This window comes from Hetaerina americana, unplaced genomic scaffold (assembly GCF_022747635.1).
Source record: "Hetaerina americana unplaced genomic scaffold, ioHetAmer1.1.p SCAF_1, whole genome shotgun sequence".
Classification (NCBI taxonomy): domain Eukaryota; kingdom Metazoa; phylum Arthropoda; class Insecta; order Odonata; family Calopterygidae; genus Hetaerina; species Hetaerina americana.
Genome location: NW_027286069.1, coordinates 62,353,273 through 62,370,906, shown reverse-complemented (window position 1 = coordinate 62,370,906; position 17,634 = coordinate 62,353,273). Strand labels below are relative to the sequence as shown.

The window sequence follows — 17,634 nt, the reverse complement described above, 5'->3', positions numbered from 1 at the left end:
TTTACCTTGAAAATTTCCCTTTTTGCCCCTTGCTTGTTTCGATGGTAATACAAAGTATGTAGATATTCATAAATATTTAATTTTTTTCAGATTCCTGCCGAAAGGAGTGTCCAGGTGCCAACATTGACAGCATAGCAGCAGCTCAACAGCTCCGAGGATGCACTTATATCAAAGGGTCTCTTGAGATACAAATCAGGGGAGGAAGTGAGTCCTAAATTAAGTTATTCAAGCTACTATCTCTCCATTGACAAGAATTCCTTACTGGAAGAAGAAAATTGCTATTCAAAGCAAATAATTTATTTTGTTTCACTTCCCTCATTTAGGGATCACTATCCAAAATACGCACCTTTTCATGCTTTCTATTTTAAAAAGTTTTAATTCTGTGGGAGAAATGGGTTTCTCTATTAGAACTCATTCATGAAATTCATTCTTAGTCTGCTAAAACGTATTATATTGTTATTATTGAGGCGTTTTGGGGAGTAACAGTACAGAATCAAAACTGATAAAAGAGCTTAGGATTCCTGTCAGTAAGTCTGACTTAATTTGTCTCTCTTTTGATTTTTAGAAAACATCGTGAAGGAATTGGAGGACAACCTACAGATGATTGAAGAGATTGAAGGCTACCTAAAAATAGTTCGTTCCTTCCCACTTGTTTCCTTGAACTTTCTCAGGAATCTTTCTGTTATCCATGGTGGACATTTAGAGTATTTAAAGTAAGTAGAAAAACTCTGTTTGCGTTCATTTAAATCTTAATTCTATGAAATCCATTAAAATGGAAATTCTCTAATTATTTTGTGAATCTCACTTCATATATATTTATCATGAACATAAATTCTAGTATAAAATATATGAAATATTATTATTCCATAATCTTATTCCAAATTCAATATCATATTTTTACCTTGACATGAAACTAATATTATTTTCTTCTACGTGCTATAGTTAAGAAGACTATAATAGCCTGCGATGAATTAAAAACGAAAAAAAGAAAAAAATGTCAATATCATTTCCTCATACATATCATTATTACTCTGTGACAGTGAAATAATATCTTTCGGTTAAAAGCAAAATCAAGACTTGGTTTAAATCTTCCAATTATTTTTAAGCATTTCTAAACATTGTTGTTTTATTTTATTTTAGGTACTCGTTGGTTGTAGTAGAAAACCAAAATCTTCAGGAACTTTGGGATCGAGATTCCAATAAAGAAATGGTGAAAATCAAGAATGGTCGGCCATTTTTCCACTTCAACCCTAAGCTCTGTATTTCTAAGATAGAAAAACTCAAGCAACCAAATTTCACAGACTTCACTGACTTGGAAGTTGCGAGGAATTCAAATGGTGATAAAGTCCCATGTGAGTAACTGCTTACTATTATTCAATGATATACCTGTATAATAAATAATGGTACCAAAGAAATATTTACTGACAGAAATTAATTAATATATTTGAGTAGTCAAACAATTTACATATTCTATGTAGTTAAGAGAATTGAAATCTGAAATTATTCTCTGAACCCATCAGTATTTCCTTTTAAAAGTTTTTTTGTTTAATGGTGAGTTCCTGTAGTCGCAAATTCATCTTAATGAGGACATCAGTTTCCTTTACTATCAGTGGTTTTAATTTAATGAAATTGCTTTGGAGATTGTTTTAAAACCAGTTTTGTGAACATAATACCTAAAGTCTTTTTTCTTACCTTACAGGCAATGTGAGTGAGTTGAAAGCTAATGTAACCATGAAGAATTCTTTAAGTGCAGTTATAATATGGGACGTCTTTAAGCACCATGATCCACGATCATTACTGGGTTATGTCGTATACGTCACAGAAGCTCCCACCCAAAATGTGACACTCTATGATGGGCGAGATGCTTGCGGTGGAGATGGGTGAGTTTACTTTTAGTTGCCTGATCCAAAACTGCTCGTGATAGTGATTTATCAAGGAAGTGCTTCTAGATATTAATGCATATAAATAAACAAGGTGCCTGGAAAAGTTATTACAAAACTCACAATAATAGTATATTTTCTTAGATAGCACAAGAAAAAAGTTGTGATTTAAGCAGTGCTGATGCTTCCTTTTGAATATATCAACAAATTAGCTAACACAAAATTGAATCAAAAATGACCACAAAATTCTGATTTCTAATATGACTTGCTCTTCTGTTCCATTAGATACTGTACTATACTATTAGATAGATACTCCTATCCATTGTAATTTAATCTCTCTTGTTTCTAAATTCCTCCATGCTCTAATGCTCACCCTCACTCTTCTACCCCCATTATCTCTTGTCCTCCACCCTCTTTCTCCAGCTTTCCTCTCATTGTTCTTTAAATCTTAAAGCAATCCACCAATGAACTAAAAGTCAATGGTGTTGTGAGTTGTTCACACTTTCTGTGATTTCAATTGCAATAAAATGTAGAGTTTATAAATGGAGTATTTGCAGGTTGGCATTTTGTTCATGGAATTGTACTAAATATTTCCTACAAAACTGCACATTTGTACATGAGACAGGTTCCTCTCTGTAATATTCCTCATCATATTAGTTTTGATGTTGTCCACAGATGTCTGTGAGAATCAGGTGCAAAATGTACTGTTTCTCACCAACATCAGTGGGAGTATCAGTGTGAAGGAGTTATGAAAAAAGGCTGGTCGAAGTACTCAGTGTTATCTAATGGAATAGAAGTGCTTGATATGATATGTGTACGTTGATCTTGTAAATTTAGCCCTGTTGTTGGTAGAACTTGTGAGTATCCTACCCTCTAATTACAAATAATTGCTCAAAAGCTGTTGACTTCTTTTCATAAAATACCATAAATTTAGCATTTTAGGCCTAATAATCTGGGTGTTTAGTAATAAGATACTATGAAAGTAGGCTTCCATTAAACAAGATTCAATTTTTACAGGTGGCGTGTGGATGATGTATCCGTTCAGCATGATGCTAATGGTAATCTCACAGAAAATACGCATATACTTACTCACCTCAAACCATTTACTCAATATGCTTTCTATGTGAAGACTTATACCATAGCCACAGAAACCACCGGAGCCCAAAGCAGGATTCATTACTTCAGAACCGCACCTGATGGTGAGTTTTACCTACTTTTGCTTTCTGTCACCATTTATTTAAACCACAATAAAATGATATAGAGATATTTGGTACCTTGTGATTAATATTAAATAAATTATTCACACTCACTCCATTAACATTCTGGTTTTGAGGAAATTATCCAGCCTATTCTTGAGTTCTATGGCAGCTTATAAATTTTGGCAAGAAAACTTCAGGCAATCAATCCCCTATGCTGTTGGAAATTATTCCAAAATACTATGGAAATATGACCTAAATATCAGAGGGGATACAAAATGTGTGCTTTCATATGACATATGTATTCTAGCATATGCATTATTTTAACTTTCATACCAACTCATCTATTCTCCTGACCACTATAATTAAGTTTATAGGCTTACTTTCCACAAAACAGATGTTTGGACAATTAAGGATATAATATTCATTTGGCATGTGCAGTGATACATCACTAATGCATTCATTGAAAAGAAAACAAACATGCTTATGCCTTGTGTCATGGCATATTATACTGAATTCCTACTGTATTCAGTGTACACTGTGAATAGTTTTTATGCAAGTTATTTTAAATATTCAGTGGATATTAAATTAATGAGTTATTTCATTCAATTTCAGAACCAAGTGTCCCTTTAAATCTAAAAGCTTATTCAAACTCGAGTCACGAGCTTATCATTCAGTGGCAGCCACCCCAATCTCCAAATGGCAATCTAACGCATTACAGAGTTGTTGGAACTTGGGAAAAAGATGACCCAGTATTCCTAGAACAAAGAGATTACTGCTTTGAGCGTAAGTATTCTTTTTTTCAGTAAATCTTAACATAGGCTATTTGAAAAATATTGCTACATTGATTTTAATATGCTGGCAGATTTTTCAATGACAAAACTTAGTTTTATCAGACATATTCAAATAATTTTCTCCACTAAATTTCTTTCCACTAATATGTAAGTCACATCAGTGTAGTCTCGTAAGAGTAGTTTAATGAAAATACATGCTGTAGTATGTGAAAGAAGTCCATGGTAAATTATAAGTTGCGTCATGTACTAATTTATGGCATGTGTTGTGACAAAAGCCATCGATTGTGCTGCAGTAAAGAATTATATATTTATTTTATTAAGTATATAAAAAGTCAGATGACAAAATTACAAGGTGACATGATTTTGGAAGATATTCATAAGGGATATGCTGAATGGCAGGCCATAAATTTCAGCTTTCTTAACTTCTAATTCCAATTTTTAAATTAATTTATTTCAAGTTTTCACCGTATGAAAATGTTTTTGTATATACAAAAGCAAACAATTGATTCTTCCAAAAATGGTGCATACATATCCTACCTTACACCTTTCACTTAATCCTATAATGTTGTAACCCATTATGAAAAGAAAACATGATAATTGTTTGAACTTAAGCTTTTCATTTCAGATATCTTTAAATGTATTTAACAATACATTTATGTACCCTCTAATTAAGCCTCAATAGTATAATAGTTATGACACTTTCATAGGTGTAGCATCTGTAGTCTGGTACTCACTGCCAATGAAAGATAATATAATGAGAAACTTTTTTTCATTTAAAAAAAATTGCATGAATTTTAGGTAAAAGCTCTGAAATCAATCTGAAACTTGTCATGCGGTAAAAGTGATTAATACAAAAGACTTAATTGACATAATGTAAGTTATGTTTCCATTCTGTATTGATCTAATCTTAAATTCTCTGAGTTGTTATGACATTTTAATATGTGATGAGGCTAAAGACCCCAGATAAAAATCTAAATTTTTTATTGAAACAATCACTGAAAAGCATTAATTTTTGCATTATATTTTTGTCTGCTTATGTTTTTGAATGCATAAGCTCCTTTTGTTTACTTTTTATGTTACTTCTTATGGTATATACAAAATATATTGTGAATTTTTATTGCCTAATAAATGAATTATTTGAATCCATCTATTACTATCTTTCCTGTTCCATGGAAAATAAGAATAATCTCCAATTAGGAAAGTGAATATCAAACTCTTGGATTCAAAAACATAGTATACTACCCCACTCTTTCCTCTCTTCTCTCCGAAAATGATTTACTGTCCGGATTACTTATAAATGGTTAAAAAATGTTGGTACCTTAATACTTTCATATGCAATATATCTTATTGGATCAAATGTTTTCACAGCTCTTACCTTACCTGACAAGAAACATACAGTAGTGATGCCTGAAGAAGAAAAGAAAACAGAGAAAGACACCTGTGCTTGCGATGAAAAAAATGAAAAGATAAATAAGCAAAAAGAGAAGGAGGTGCAATTTCAAATACATTTTGAAGATTTTTTGCATAACAAAGTGTATGTGAAAAGGTAGGTCGATGATGAAATTACTCCAATATTTTAACTTGGAAAAACAATATTTGTTGGTTACTTAGCATTATCTGTCTAAATACTCTGATAGGAATAACAGAAGAAGACGGGACATAAGAGATATCTCAGAAGATGATTTGAGATCTGGCTTTAGCAACCTTCAATTGTTAAAGGAGAAAGACTACACATCAAGCCGGGATATGTTGGATTTTAGTGATGATGATTCTTCAATTACTTCTCCAACTCCACCTATGAACCAGCCACGTCCTGGTAAGTGATGAAGGCATTAGGCGTATCAAAGCTGTTCATCTAGTTTTAGTCTTCTTAAGCATTTGGGAAATGGAGAAAAGTTCCAAAATGATTGGATGTAGAGTAAAAAATATGGGCAAATAAAGAAATTAAAATAAAATACCTTTAGCATTATTTCATTATCTAAGTGTTCTGCAGATCCAATGAAAGTGAATTAATTTAGATTTTGATAAGGTCTAGATAAATTTAAATAATTATTTCTCTCTAAAAATGCAAGTTTGTCAGTTGACTAATTCACTTGCATTCTATAATTACTATTTCAAATTGTCGAATTACTCATTGGCATATGTGATTTTTTTTAAGCTTTAGTTTTACAATGAAACACAATGCAGGCCATAAAAGTAATGCTCTATTTCATTTTCAGATTTTGAACGTAATGTTGTAGGAATCAAATATGTTGTTAGAGAACTCCGTAACTTTGCAGAATATACCATTGCTGTGCAAGCATGTAGAGAAATGACAGAATTAGAGAAGAGAAATGCATCTGGAGTCAAGTACTGTAGTGCAAAAAGCATTGTGACAGCGAGGACTCTTAAACTTGGTAAATAGAACTCAACATTTTGAAATCCTCTCAAAAATGTGGTCAGAAAATAATTATACCTTTTTCTTTCAGATACTGCTGATGATGTAGATTCCAAGTCATTAATCATTGATATCTTTAATGAAACTGCCGGAACAGTTAAACTGAAATGGAAAGAACCAGAGAAACCTAATGGAATCATAGTGACATACCAAATTGAATATCGCAGGGTCGACATTGAAAATGTAAATAATTTTACTTTCAATAATATTTCCACTGTGAAGGGTGAAATGCTATTCATGTGTGAATAAATGTAATTTGCTCTGTTAGGCATGATATTGCCATATGATAGTGGAAATTTTGACTTAAATCGGCAATATTTACACAATTTGAAAAATAATGTTTCACAGTTATTAAGTTTTTAAGGAAATGTAGAATTAATCATTAGTAGATAAAATGCCTCTGAATGCAAATGTTCACCTCTCCTTACTTAAATGCTATGAACGCATTTTCTTTAAATTCCAGTATAAACCTGTGGTGGAGTGCATTACAAGGAGACATTATCTAGAATCTGGATCTTCGTATACCTTAAAAAACCTCCAGCCTGGCAGTTACAGCATGAGATTAAGAGCAACATCTCTTGCTGGAAACGGTGCTTATACAAAGTCTCAGTTGTTTATAATTCAGGTAAGAAAATCAAAGTTTATTTTTAATTTGTATTCTAGTTTTTTCATATTATTCAATATGTGTACATTTATAATGTACGATAGTAGATATTGTTCAGTGTAGTCATGTAAAGAGTATAATCCATAAGAAGACCACCATTCTTTGAAGAGCACCAGATCTTTCAAGACCACCATGTTTTAGAGGCATCATCTGTTGCTATATCAATACAGTGTATTAAATATGGCTATTACAATGTCCTCCTCACCACTCTGCCCTTCCTACTCATACCATAACTTTGACTATTCTCATTATAAACTATAGCTCATAGCCTATAACTATGCTCATTAATTAGAGTTGGCATCAATTTTTGATTTCCATAAAAAACCATATCTGTTATAATCATTCATTATTTGAATGTAAGCATAGGTGGTCCCATTTGTTTAGCTGAATAAAAATGTAGTGGGAATTTAAATACCCATGGGAATGCGCCTTACCCAGTACATTTAAATGAAACATTTTGTTCTTTCGCTTGTGTCATATTTGTATTTTAGCTTTCTGTGCAACCACATGTTTGTATTTCTTTTGAAAAGTTAGTAACAGTATTACTTGTTTGTTATCAATGCCAATTTTATTACTCTCATTTATAAATGGATGTATATTGTGTTAGGTATAGTTAAAGTTAGCCATGAACTTATTTTATGAACACTTCTTATCAAGAGAAATGACTGAACTATCAATCTATGTTTGAAATAGGAGCCTCAATATTAATAACTCTATAGATTCCACTCCAATTAATATTGGAGTGGAATCTGTAGAGTTAATGTCAGAGTGATTAACTTTGGCTCTATGCCCATCATAAGTTAATGGCAATAATTTTTATTTTAAATGGATAAAATAAGATTTCAATGGAATAAGCAATGTTTATGGTCACTATGAGGATTTGATTATGTTAAAACTGTGAATTGAGGTTATTTATTTAAATCGTTTAACTATTTTTTTGTTTTTCTTATTTTTAGGAGCCAACATCAAGCCCAGTTGATGACAAATTGATATATGTCATCATTGGAATCTTTATATCTATCATTTTGACTGTAATAGTGATGGTTCTCTTCAGGAGAAAATTTGGTCCAAAAGTTCCCAACATGAAATTAATTGCATCTGTTAACCCTGAGTATGTTAGTGCAGGTAAGCCAGCTCATTAAAATTATGAATTGTACATTTAATAATTTTGTTTTGTTTCAGTACTAATTGACATAAACATGAATATTGGGGTCGCCACGGGCACTTCAATCAAATTGACGAAATTGGCATATGCTTCCCATTCTTTTATAAATCCTCTCACTTTATTTGCAGCTAATTCCATTTAAATTGATTGGTGCTTGGAGATTGTGCATCACTTTTCAAGTTTTGCGTCATGATTTAGTTTGTGGGCCTTGCCTAGCTGAGGGATGTGGATACTTAACAGTTCCAATAGCTATGTTAAAATCTGTTCAAAATGTAAATTAGCTCTAACTTTTGAATATTAGATATGTATTCAGGTATGATTTCAACTATTCATTTTATCTTTGAATATAACATGATTTGCTTGGTCTAATTGAAACTTCAAGGAGTAGAGTAAGATTATGCAGAATAGCTTAATTCACAAGTTAAGGGGGTGAAATAGTCCAACTGTGGAGAAAATAGTTGGTTTTAAAACATTATTTGAACAGCCATCAGTCATTTTGCGGCAGTACTTAAATTAAATTTGGGTGAAAATTTGGACATTTAAAACACATTTATCACACGTGTTGTGGTAACACACATTTTACCAGCATAAAAATTTCCCATCTCTAAAAATATTTTTCAAATCATACACTGTCTTCTTGTGAAAGATAATTATACTAAAAGAAGATGTTTGATGCCTCAGAAGCTCTTGTGCATTCCAAGAAGAAATGAAAAAAAAACATGTGCAAATAGATCCAACAGCTAGGCTTTGAACTTGAGAACAATGGTGTATCTGAAAAGTCTATTTCAAGTTACTCTGGCGAGCGAATGCATGAATTATGTTAATGGAGCATTGTGAATACAGGCAGATAGAAACATTCCATCTGACATGTATAGATTGTTACTATAAATTACATGTACATTTTCTTCTTCTTAAACCTAATTCCTTGTTTTTTTAGATATAATCTTCATGCTTTTCTTGATTTTCTTTTGATCTATGAATAGTGTGCTATGTTGCGGAGATTACTTTAAGCAACAGTGAACATTAATTTGTAACAGAATGGGATTTTTGCTGGAAAATAATGGGATTTTTTTGCTGATGTTTTATATTGGAGAGTTAAAATTTCTGTTCACTTTCATAGAAAAATGCAAACATACTTAGTGTGCTGTTGTATCCATGAAATATATATTTAAAAGATTTAGATTTTGATGGATATTTTACATTGTTTTATCATTATGACATTTTATTTTCAGTATATTTACCAGATGAGTGGGAAGTCTCGAGAAAGAAGATTGAATTGTTGAGAGAGCTTGGTCAAGGGTCTTTTGGTATGGTGTATGAAGGTATAGCAAGAGATGTTGTCGAAGGGAAGCCAGAAATAAGATGTGCCATTAAGACTGTGAATGAGCATGCCACTGATAGGGAGAGAGTTGAATTCTTGAATGAGGCATCAGTAATGAAGTAAGTTTAAATCAGCTGACAGAAGTTTCTCCCAATATGTAATATAATGAATGTTTTATGATGACTTAAGGATCTAATTGTTTACAGAAGGTATTCCTGCATGATATGTTAGTAAAAAAACATTCTAGTAGGTGTATTAAGGTCATTTTTTAGGTTGAAATTTATTTTTATTAAATAAATAATCAAATTATCTTTCTTCATTCATTGTTTAGGACGTTTAATACACATCATGTGGTGCGTTTGCTGGGAGTCGTGTCTCAAGGGCAACCAACCCTTGTGGTAATGGAGTTAATGGCTAATGGAGATCTGAAGACATATTTACGCTCCCATCGGCCAGATACTGGGGTTGATCATGGAAGACAACCTCCAACCCTAAAGGTTTGTGATTTGGAATATTCTCAGCTATAGTGACGTTCCTCCTTACATATGATCACTGCCCTGAATATCATTTTACTAAATATTATAGGGGATTGGGATTGGTACGGAGGCTATTGTACTGGCTTCCCACCTAGAGGACCCGGGTTCAAATCCTGGCAGTGTTGAATATTTTTCAGTGGTATCTCGATCCTTCTTTGAGGTGCTTTGTGGAGGGCACTTTGAGTGAGTACGCCATCTGTCAGATGGGGCGTTAAGCTGGGGACCCCTTGGTGCCTTTTGTAAAGAATAGGCTAATGCCGATGCCAGGTTTCTCTCCACCCTTCATTCTTTCCTGTCCATCCCCTATGGTGCAAATGACCTCAGAAGTCGGTCACCTCCCCTGAAATACTACTACTACTAAATATTATAATGATCATCACTGCTGTTCAGCTGTCTATTTCCGAATTATGAAACTTATAAAAGTCATTATTCAGAATATTACAATCCTAAATCTCGGTTATCTGGCAATGAGTATCATAATCACCATTATAAATTCCTAGACTTTCATTCAAGCCTTGTGTGGCTTTTTGCCATTCATTTCCTGTTTTTATGTGTATTCCCATTCAAACTGTAAGCTTGGTCTGTTTGCACAATCTCATGAAAAGTATTTATCTTGTTGAAGATCATTTCTTTGCTTCAATTTAATGCAAAAACATAAAATGAACCTCAGGTTGATGATGTTGAACCAGACAGTCAAATCAATTTGTTATTCACTTGTCAGTTTAAATTCAGTTGTAAAATTTTAATATTTTTCAAGATAGGTATTTTGATCTTGTATGTTTTCTAATATAAATATTCTTTAGTTGAGTTTTCATAAATGGATGTCAGAAGGATTCATTATATTTAATAAAAAAGTGAAAAATCATCAAATAGGTACTTATCTTTTTGTGTCTTTTTGTAGCGTATTTTGCAGATGGCAATAGAAATTGCAGATGGAATGGCCTATCTTTCTGCAAAGAAGTTTGTTCACAGAGATCTTGCTGCAAGGAACTGCATGGTGGCTGATGATCTTACTGTAAAAATAGGAGATTTTGGGATGACTAGAGATATTTATGAGACTGATTACTATAGGAAAGGTAAATATGCATGCAATTCGACCTAAGCTTACTTAAATGATTTTTAAATCCTTCTCCCCTCAGAATTCATTGTGGAAATGAGTACCCTTTCTATTTAATTTGTATACTTCATAACTGAAAGTTAAAAAAAATCTAGTCTCCTCAGGTAGATTATATCACTGTCATCTGGTGATTTTTGGTATGAAAAAACTTGTAAAGATATGTAGGGCATATGAACATCATTGTAAAAATTGAAATAAATATTCATTAATATTAGGTTTTCTCCTTCTGAGCCTTTCCTTCAGAACATTTCAAATGTAACTGAAGAACAATGAATTCATGGAAATCAGAATACTTGGCTTAATATAATGCTAGACATTGGATTCATAAATTAATAAAAGTTTTCATAATTCTTCAGGAACCAAAGGACTATTACCAGTTCGATGGATGGCACCAGAGAGTTTAAAGGATGGAGTATTTACAAGTTTCTCCGATGTTTGGAGTTATGGTGTTGTTTTATGGGAAATGGCAACTTTGGCATCTCAACCATATCAGGTGAGCTTAAAATTTACAGCTTCACGCAAATAGATTATTTAAAGCTTAATGTACCCTGTCAATATATTCCATGTATTACTAATTTACATTATAAAATTTTTCACTTACACACTTTTTCACTTTTTCACATTGATTTGTAACCAAACTGAACTGTAATGAATATATATATGGACAAATATTTTTAATTATTTTATGATTTAAATGAAATATTGTATTTTAATCACACACCATTTCCTTGGACCTCAGAAAGGGTTTGAATAATGGGATGATATTTCATGAAAGTTCTTTTGACGATTTCCCGCAGGGTCTTTAGTTTGTGTGGAGAGAGAAAAGCTCCAAAAGAAAATCTATACAAAATTTATTTTAATTTACGGAAAATTTATTTGCAACCCAATTTCAAGTATCCTATCCCTCTTCACCTTGAAAATGGTAGTGTCTAGCTTGGTTAATTTAATTAAAAAAATTAAAGTGGATGATACGAATATATTTTTATTTTGCAAAGGATCAAGGAGTTTTACAAAGTGTGTACGTATTCTATAACCTCTGAAAAATACTCTTTTCACTTTTAATAAGATTTTTTCCACCTCAATGCCCCCATGAACTTAAGCCTATATTGAATGAATTTCAGCTTCACTATAAGCCAAGTTATATCAATTATTTTATGCTATAAGTTTTCCAATTTAAGTCACCATTTTAATGACCCAACTGAAGTATGCAAATTCTGAAATCAACTCCTTCTAAAATTTCACACAATTTGAAAGCATGGTTAGTTGGAATCAAACTGATACGAAGTAAAAGCTGTCACCTGAAAATTTCATCAATGCACAATATTAGGATGATGTGGTAGCCCAGTGTTCTGCTTCTGGCCATAGAGCCTAGGCTCAAATTCAGGTGCTATCTCTGGATGCTTCCAGCTTTATCAAAGCTGTGTAATTGCTTGAATATCAGGTATTTTTTAGAATTAGGTGGAAAATGGAAAGGAACTGGTCTCCTGCCTAGCTTTGTTAGTTTTACACTCTGGAAGGCATAGCAAAAAGTGATCTTTTACCTTTCTCAATTGCCTTAGTAGTGATCACTCTGGTTGGTTGTTAGAGTATCTATCATATGGCAACTAATTGGGTTACTTCTTTGCAAATGAGTGATAGCAATGATTTAAACATTTACTTCATCATCTCAAAGTTGAACTTTTTTCTAGAATTTAGTATTGTATGGGAAGAATATATTGTAAATTTTTCTAATAATAGTGATTTAATCCCATGCCTTGGACTGTAATAATTTAATAACCACCTTCTGATGCTGCATTTTGGTGTGCTTCTATTTAAGTAAATGTGTTACAGAAATTGATTTTTCTGTATGGGCACAGCTTTATTGAGTAAAATATAATTTTTTTAAACTATCCTTTGGTATTTTTTGCAGGGCCTGTCTAACGATCAAGTTCTGCGGTATGTAATTGATGGAGGAGTGATGGAGAGGCCAGAGAATTGCCCTGACAACCTATATGAACTCATGCGTATTTGCTGGCAACATAAACCTATCGACCGTCCAACTTTCCTCACCCTGGTTTCTATGCTGGAGGCAGATGCAAGCCCATCATTTGTTACTGTGTCCTTTTACTACAGTCAGGAGGGTGAAGAACTAAGAAATCACGATACTACTCAAGTTGTATCCAGGATCGCTTGCGTTCCTCCATTCCAAGGTCCTCGAATAGCTGAAATTGAAGATGATGACGATGAGGAGGAAGAAGCTGGAGTCGCTCAGACTCCTACAACTCCTCTGAGACTGACTAGAGATGTTGAGGACTTCTCCGTTGGGGGTGATTCAGGAAGCGAAGTGTCCATACATGAAGTGGAGGATGACATTGATGAAGAAGAGGGCATGGAGAGAGAAGGAAGGAAAGAATATTCACACCACCGAGAACGAAAAGGGAGTGGAGGTGAAGGCGGTGCCAAGATGCATGGCGGTGGTGGGAGCTCATCAGGTCGATGGGCTTCAATGGGAGGTGATGGTTCTAAAGGCATGAGTGTGTATTCAAGTGACAGTAGTAAGGGAAGCAAAGTCAGCAACGGAAGTGCTGCCGCTAATGGATATGTCATGGGCCGTCATAATTCATCTGGTGTTCTGAAGACAACAGAGTGCTGAGTGAGGTTTGGGCGAAAAATTGCCAAAGCGAATAATGGATTTGTGTGAAGTTTTGAGATACTTCATTCTGAACAGCGAAGAGGCCATTACCTTTTCCCCAAAGTAACTCTTGTGAGTGATTTAATCTGGACATATGCATCCTATTACATCCCCAGGAATCCCTACTGAATTTATTAATCCCTTTAAGGGGGACCTAAACACCATTTTGTCACATTGCATGGATGTAAAGGAATGTGAAACACTGTGACTTTATTATTTTAATGAAGCCCCCTTCCACAAGTTGTCGCTGCTCATTTACAGCTGTTATTTGCCTCTAGTATTAGTGCTGCATTACTCTCTGTTCATTTTGAGTCAAAAGCATCACGCGAAGGTGATTCCATTCCAGATCAACAAGCATATCAATCTAAGTTATTTTCACTTGTTGAAAGGACAATTTTGCTATCACAACAGTATTGAAATGAGACTAAATGCTCACAAAGTTCCATTGTAAATAAATAATAACTAGAATGTGTACTTGCTGTCTGTTATATTTGAATATGGTATTAAAATGCACCATGTCCTCTTAGTTGTTTGTGTGTGTTAATTTTTCAGCTGCTTCAATTATGAATATATGTATGTAGTGTTTTGGTGGAGCTGCAAGGAGTAAAATAGAGGCAACCATAGGCAATCATAAAATTAAAACCTCTGGCAAAAGAATACTTAATCAGGATATCCACCATTTGGAAAAGTGAAAGGTTATGAAAGAATTTTGTCAATCAGTAAAACCTGGAAAGTTTTAGTAACTATCCAGACTATTGGGGATATTTTTTAGCATTCAACTAATAGACCAATCCAAAAAAATTATTCTCTCATCGTACGTTTCTGTACATGTAATTATCCCCTCAATATCAGTAGCTGCATCCACTCATCATAGGGCTCTGCTTGTAGCATCTTCTGTATGTGGTGTGAGAGGAGTGGGGAGTGGTGTGAGGTTGAGTGTTTCAAATTTCACTAGGCCACTAGTTTGGTTCCTCTGACAATTCCTGTCAGTAGGAGATGAAGGGGCAGAAGGGGAAGTAGGCAATAGGGCAGATCAGGGATTCATCATCAGCTAGAATTTTCCAATGACATTCTATTAATTTTGGTTTATAATTAAATTCATGTCAAGTATAGTGACAGGAATGTTTAACTTCAATAATCTGGCTAGTCAAGAAGGTATCATAAAGAAATGGAACCCTGTGTTCTAGCAAAGAAGAAAAGGAACTCCAGTCAGGTTCATATTAGTGTCAAAAATTCTAAATCCATTGCATTGAGAATAAAACAGATGAAATTATTTTCCAAAGTCATGTTAGTTTGAGGTTAAATTAAATATCATGTTAATTTGAGGTTGGATTTCAAGACCTCAATTATCAAAATGAACAAATCCTTATTCTTAGAATATGATATTCTTCAAGAGTCCAATACAAAGTATCCTGATGGATTGTGTTAAGGCCTGGGCCCTCTGTGGTCAGAGGCTGTCCTTTCCATTCCAGAAGGGCTTCATTCTAGTGATGTGCTGTATGAAGCAAAACTTTGAGCTCTAGGCCACCGTTGACCATGTGAGGGGGAGCAGGCAGGAGATAACTGTCAATGGTTCGATCTGGTGTATGCATTCCCCTCAATCCCTAATCCATACATCTTGACAATACTGGTGGACTTGGGCATGCTGGAGGGGGTGGTAGAGGTTATGGGGACCTCTTCAGAGGCACAGCAACCGACATTGGGGCAGCCATGGGCAACACATTTAAGATAGAGGTATGTACCCTTGTCACCGGTCCTCTTTAAAATTGCCTTGGAGACCGTACTTTGCAGTATTCTGGTGAAGAGAGTAACGACGACATTCTCCTCCTAAAGTTGACAGGCATGGTGGCAGCCTGGTGTGGATTAAAATTCAATCTGTTCAAGTGTGCTAGGCTTCAGCTGGACAATGCTCTTTTTCACCTGGAGAGGGTTGCAGCCTACCACATACTGCATCCAGAGAGTCAAGTTCATTGCACTTAAAGGGATGCATATTGGCTCCCCTGTTGGCTTCTGGTCCAATGGAGCACCGGAAGAGGTGCTGTGTTTAATTCTGGAGAGCATCAAAAGTCTGTATGACTCGGACCTAGCACCATGGAAGAAAATTGATGCTGTGCACTAGTTTCTGGTCCCAAGCCTAGATTTCCAACTAGCCTCACCAACTTTAATTCATTTATTTGCTTTCTGACCTACCAAATTGTCTTAATTGTGAATTAAAGATGATTTGTTGGCATATGAAGGAAGCAAGAAGAGGGGATCATAGCCCCCCTTCCCACTCTGAGGACCCCCATCATCCAAAGCAGGCTCTCCTCCCCCTCATCACCTCCCCAGTGTCATCCTTGGCAGAACAGTGGCCACCTCTTTGCCACTCAGAGTTGAGCCATGCCAGAGTACCTCTTTGCCTAAAATTGTTTCCTCAAATTTCATCTCATGACCTGGTTCACTCCATGCATGTTCAGGCATGGAAATGATATTATTTTAAGGAAGCACATGTAATAGCAAAAGAGATGGGATACTATCTTGGTTTGATAAAATAGGCGATATAGATAGTAAAAAAAAAGAACTTTCAATCAAGAACACTTCTCAGTGGGTGGAAAAGAGTTCTCCAGTAACCAATCAGAGGGCAACGACCTAAGGGGACATCCCATATAAAAGAAGCAAAAACTATGACAATCTACCTTCGACCTGAAGATTTAAGCAGGAATTCCAGTGACTGCTGTGTACTCAAGCCACCAAATGCAGTGAAAACCCAAGAAACTTTCAGAGCTCATCGATTCATGTTTCCAAAACTGAGTGAATGCCAAAGAACTTATACTAATGCAAAAGTTTTGAAAAACTTAAAATTTTGCACAATAATTCATCAAAACTTAAAAACCATTACTTTTTGCATATTATTTAAAGTGTTCCAGATTTCACCAATACACTCATCTCTCAAATTACCTTCCATGTTGTAAAAAAATTATGATAACAAATATAACATCCTGTGGATGATGAAGTAAACTATTCAAATAATTTGTTCATTACATCCGAATCAATATAGATGATGGGTCATGCCCTCTCTTCACCAACTGGATTACATGATTGAATATTCAAAAATGTACTTAATAGTAAGTATTTTTCTGGCAAATCAGTTTGGTCAAAGTTGTCCGCATATACCCCCAGCCAATAAGGCATAGGCTGATTTTAGAGCACATTTTGGAGTATATTTACGTATGTGGAGCAGAGTGATGTTTATGGACCAGGAAGTACATCGATTGGTTTTCCTTTCCTCAAAAATGTCACGCTACTATAAAACCCTCTTCAACTCTGCATATTTCCTGTCTTTATTCCATCCAATATTCATATCTTTTTCATATCCCTTTCTCTCTTGCCTAACATTTTCCTCATCTCTACCAGCCTTCAATATCCTATCGCCAGGCAAAATGCTCTGCATCCACCTATACTGCCTTCTTCAAATTTCTTCCAATAATCCTCTCTCCTCCCCTACCATGCCTAGCACTTCCTTGTTTGTTCCCTTTTCTCCCCATTTCACCTATTCCATCCTTCTCCACGCCCATTTTGCAAAAACTTGCAATCTATGCTTATCATCTTGCTTCAATGACCACGGTTCTGCATTGTACAAAACCATGCTTCATACCAAAGTTTTCATCAGTCTTTTCTAAACCTCTTTACGTAATGTGGCTGTCATCTATTGCCTCCTTGGGAAAGCTTCTTTACCTGAAGCATTCTGTGTCCTATGCCCCTACTACTTTGATCCCCTTGGTCCAAAACGCTTCCGAGATACTTAAACTTCTCTACCTGCTCTATTTTAAGACTTCCTATTTTCATATTAAATTTAACCTTTCTCTTTCCTGAA

The 17,634-nt window shown here is 34.5% G+C and overlaps 1 protein-coding gene across 2 annotated transcripts in view; it reads left to right on the top strand.

Moving 5' to 3' along the window:
- Nucleotides 1–14,289, top strand: part of LOC139692390 (insulin-like peptide receptor) — a 645,500-nt gene extending 631,211 nt beyond the window's left edge. For both annotated transcript variants that reach the window (XM_071590557.1, XM_071590566.1), the window contains exons 6-22: nt 91–204; nt 566–713; nt 1,141–1,352; nt 1,700–1,880; nt 2,898–3,079; nt 3,692–3,862; nt 5,239–5,416; nt 5,508–5,686; nt 6,090–6,266; nt 6,339–6,490; nt 6,771–6,932; nt 7,928–8,096; nt 9,369–9,576; nt 9,789–9,954; nt 10,895–11,069; nt 11,467–11,603; nt 13,020–14,289. In XM_071590557.1, coding sequence (XP_071446658.1) covers nt 91–204; nt 566–713; nt 1,141–1,352; nt 1,700–1,880; nt 2,898–3,079; nt 3,692–3,862; nt 5,239–5,416; nt 5,508–5,686; nt 6,090–6,266; nt 6,339–6,490; nt 6,771–6,932; nt 7,928–8,096; nt 9,369–9,576; nt 9,789–9,954; nt 10,895–11,069; nt 11,467–11,603; nt 13,020–13,742 — 3,434 coding nt within the window. In that variant the 3' untranslated portion in view covers nt 13,743–14,289. The remainder of the gene's footprint in view (nt 1–90; nt 205–565; nt 714–1,140; nt 1,353–1,699; nt 1,881–2,897; nt 3,080–3,691; nt 3,863–5,238; nt 5,417–5,507; nt 5,687–6,089; nt 6,267–6,338; nt 6,491–6,770; nt 6,933–7,927; nt 8,097–9,368; nt 9,577–9,788; nt 9,955–10,894; nt 11,070–11,466; nt 11,604–13,019) is intronic.
- The last annotated feature ends 3,345 nt before the right edge of the window (nt 14,290–17,634 follow it).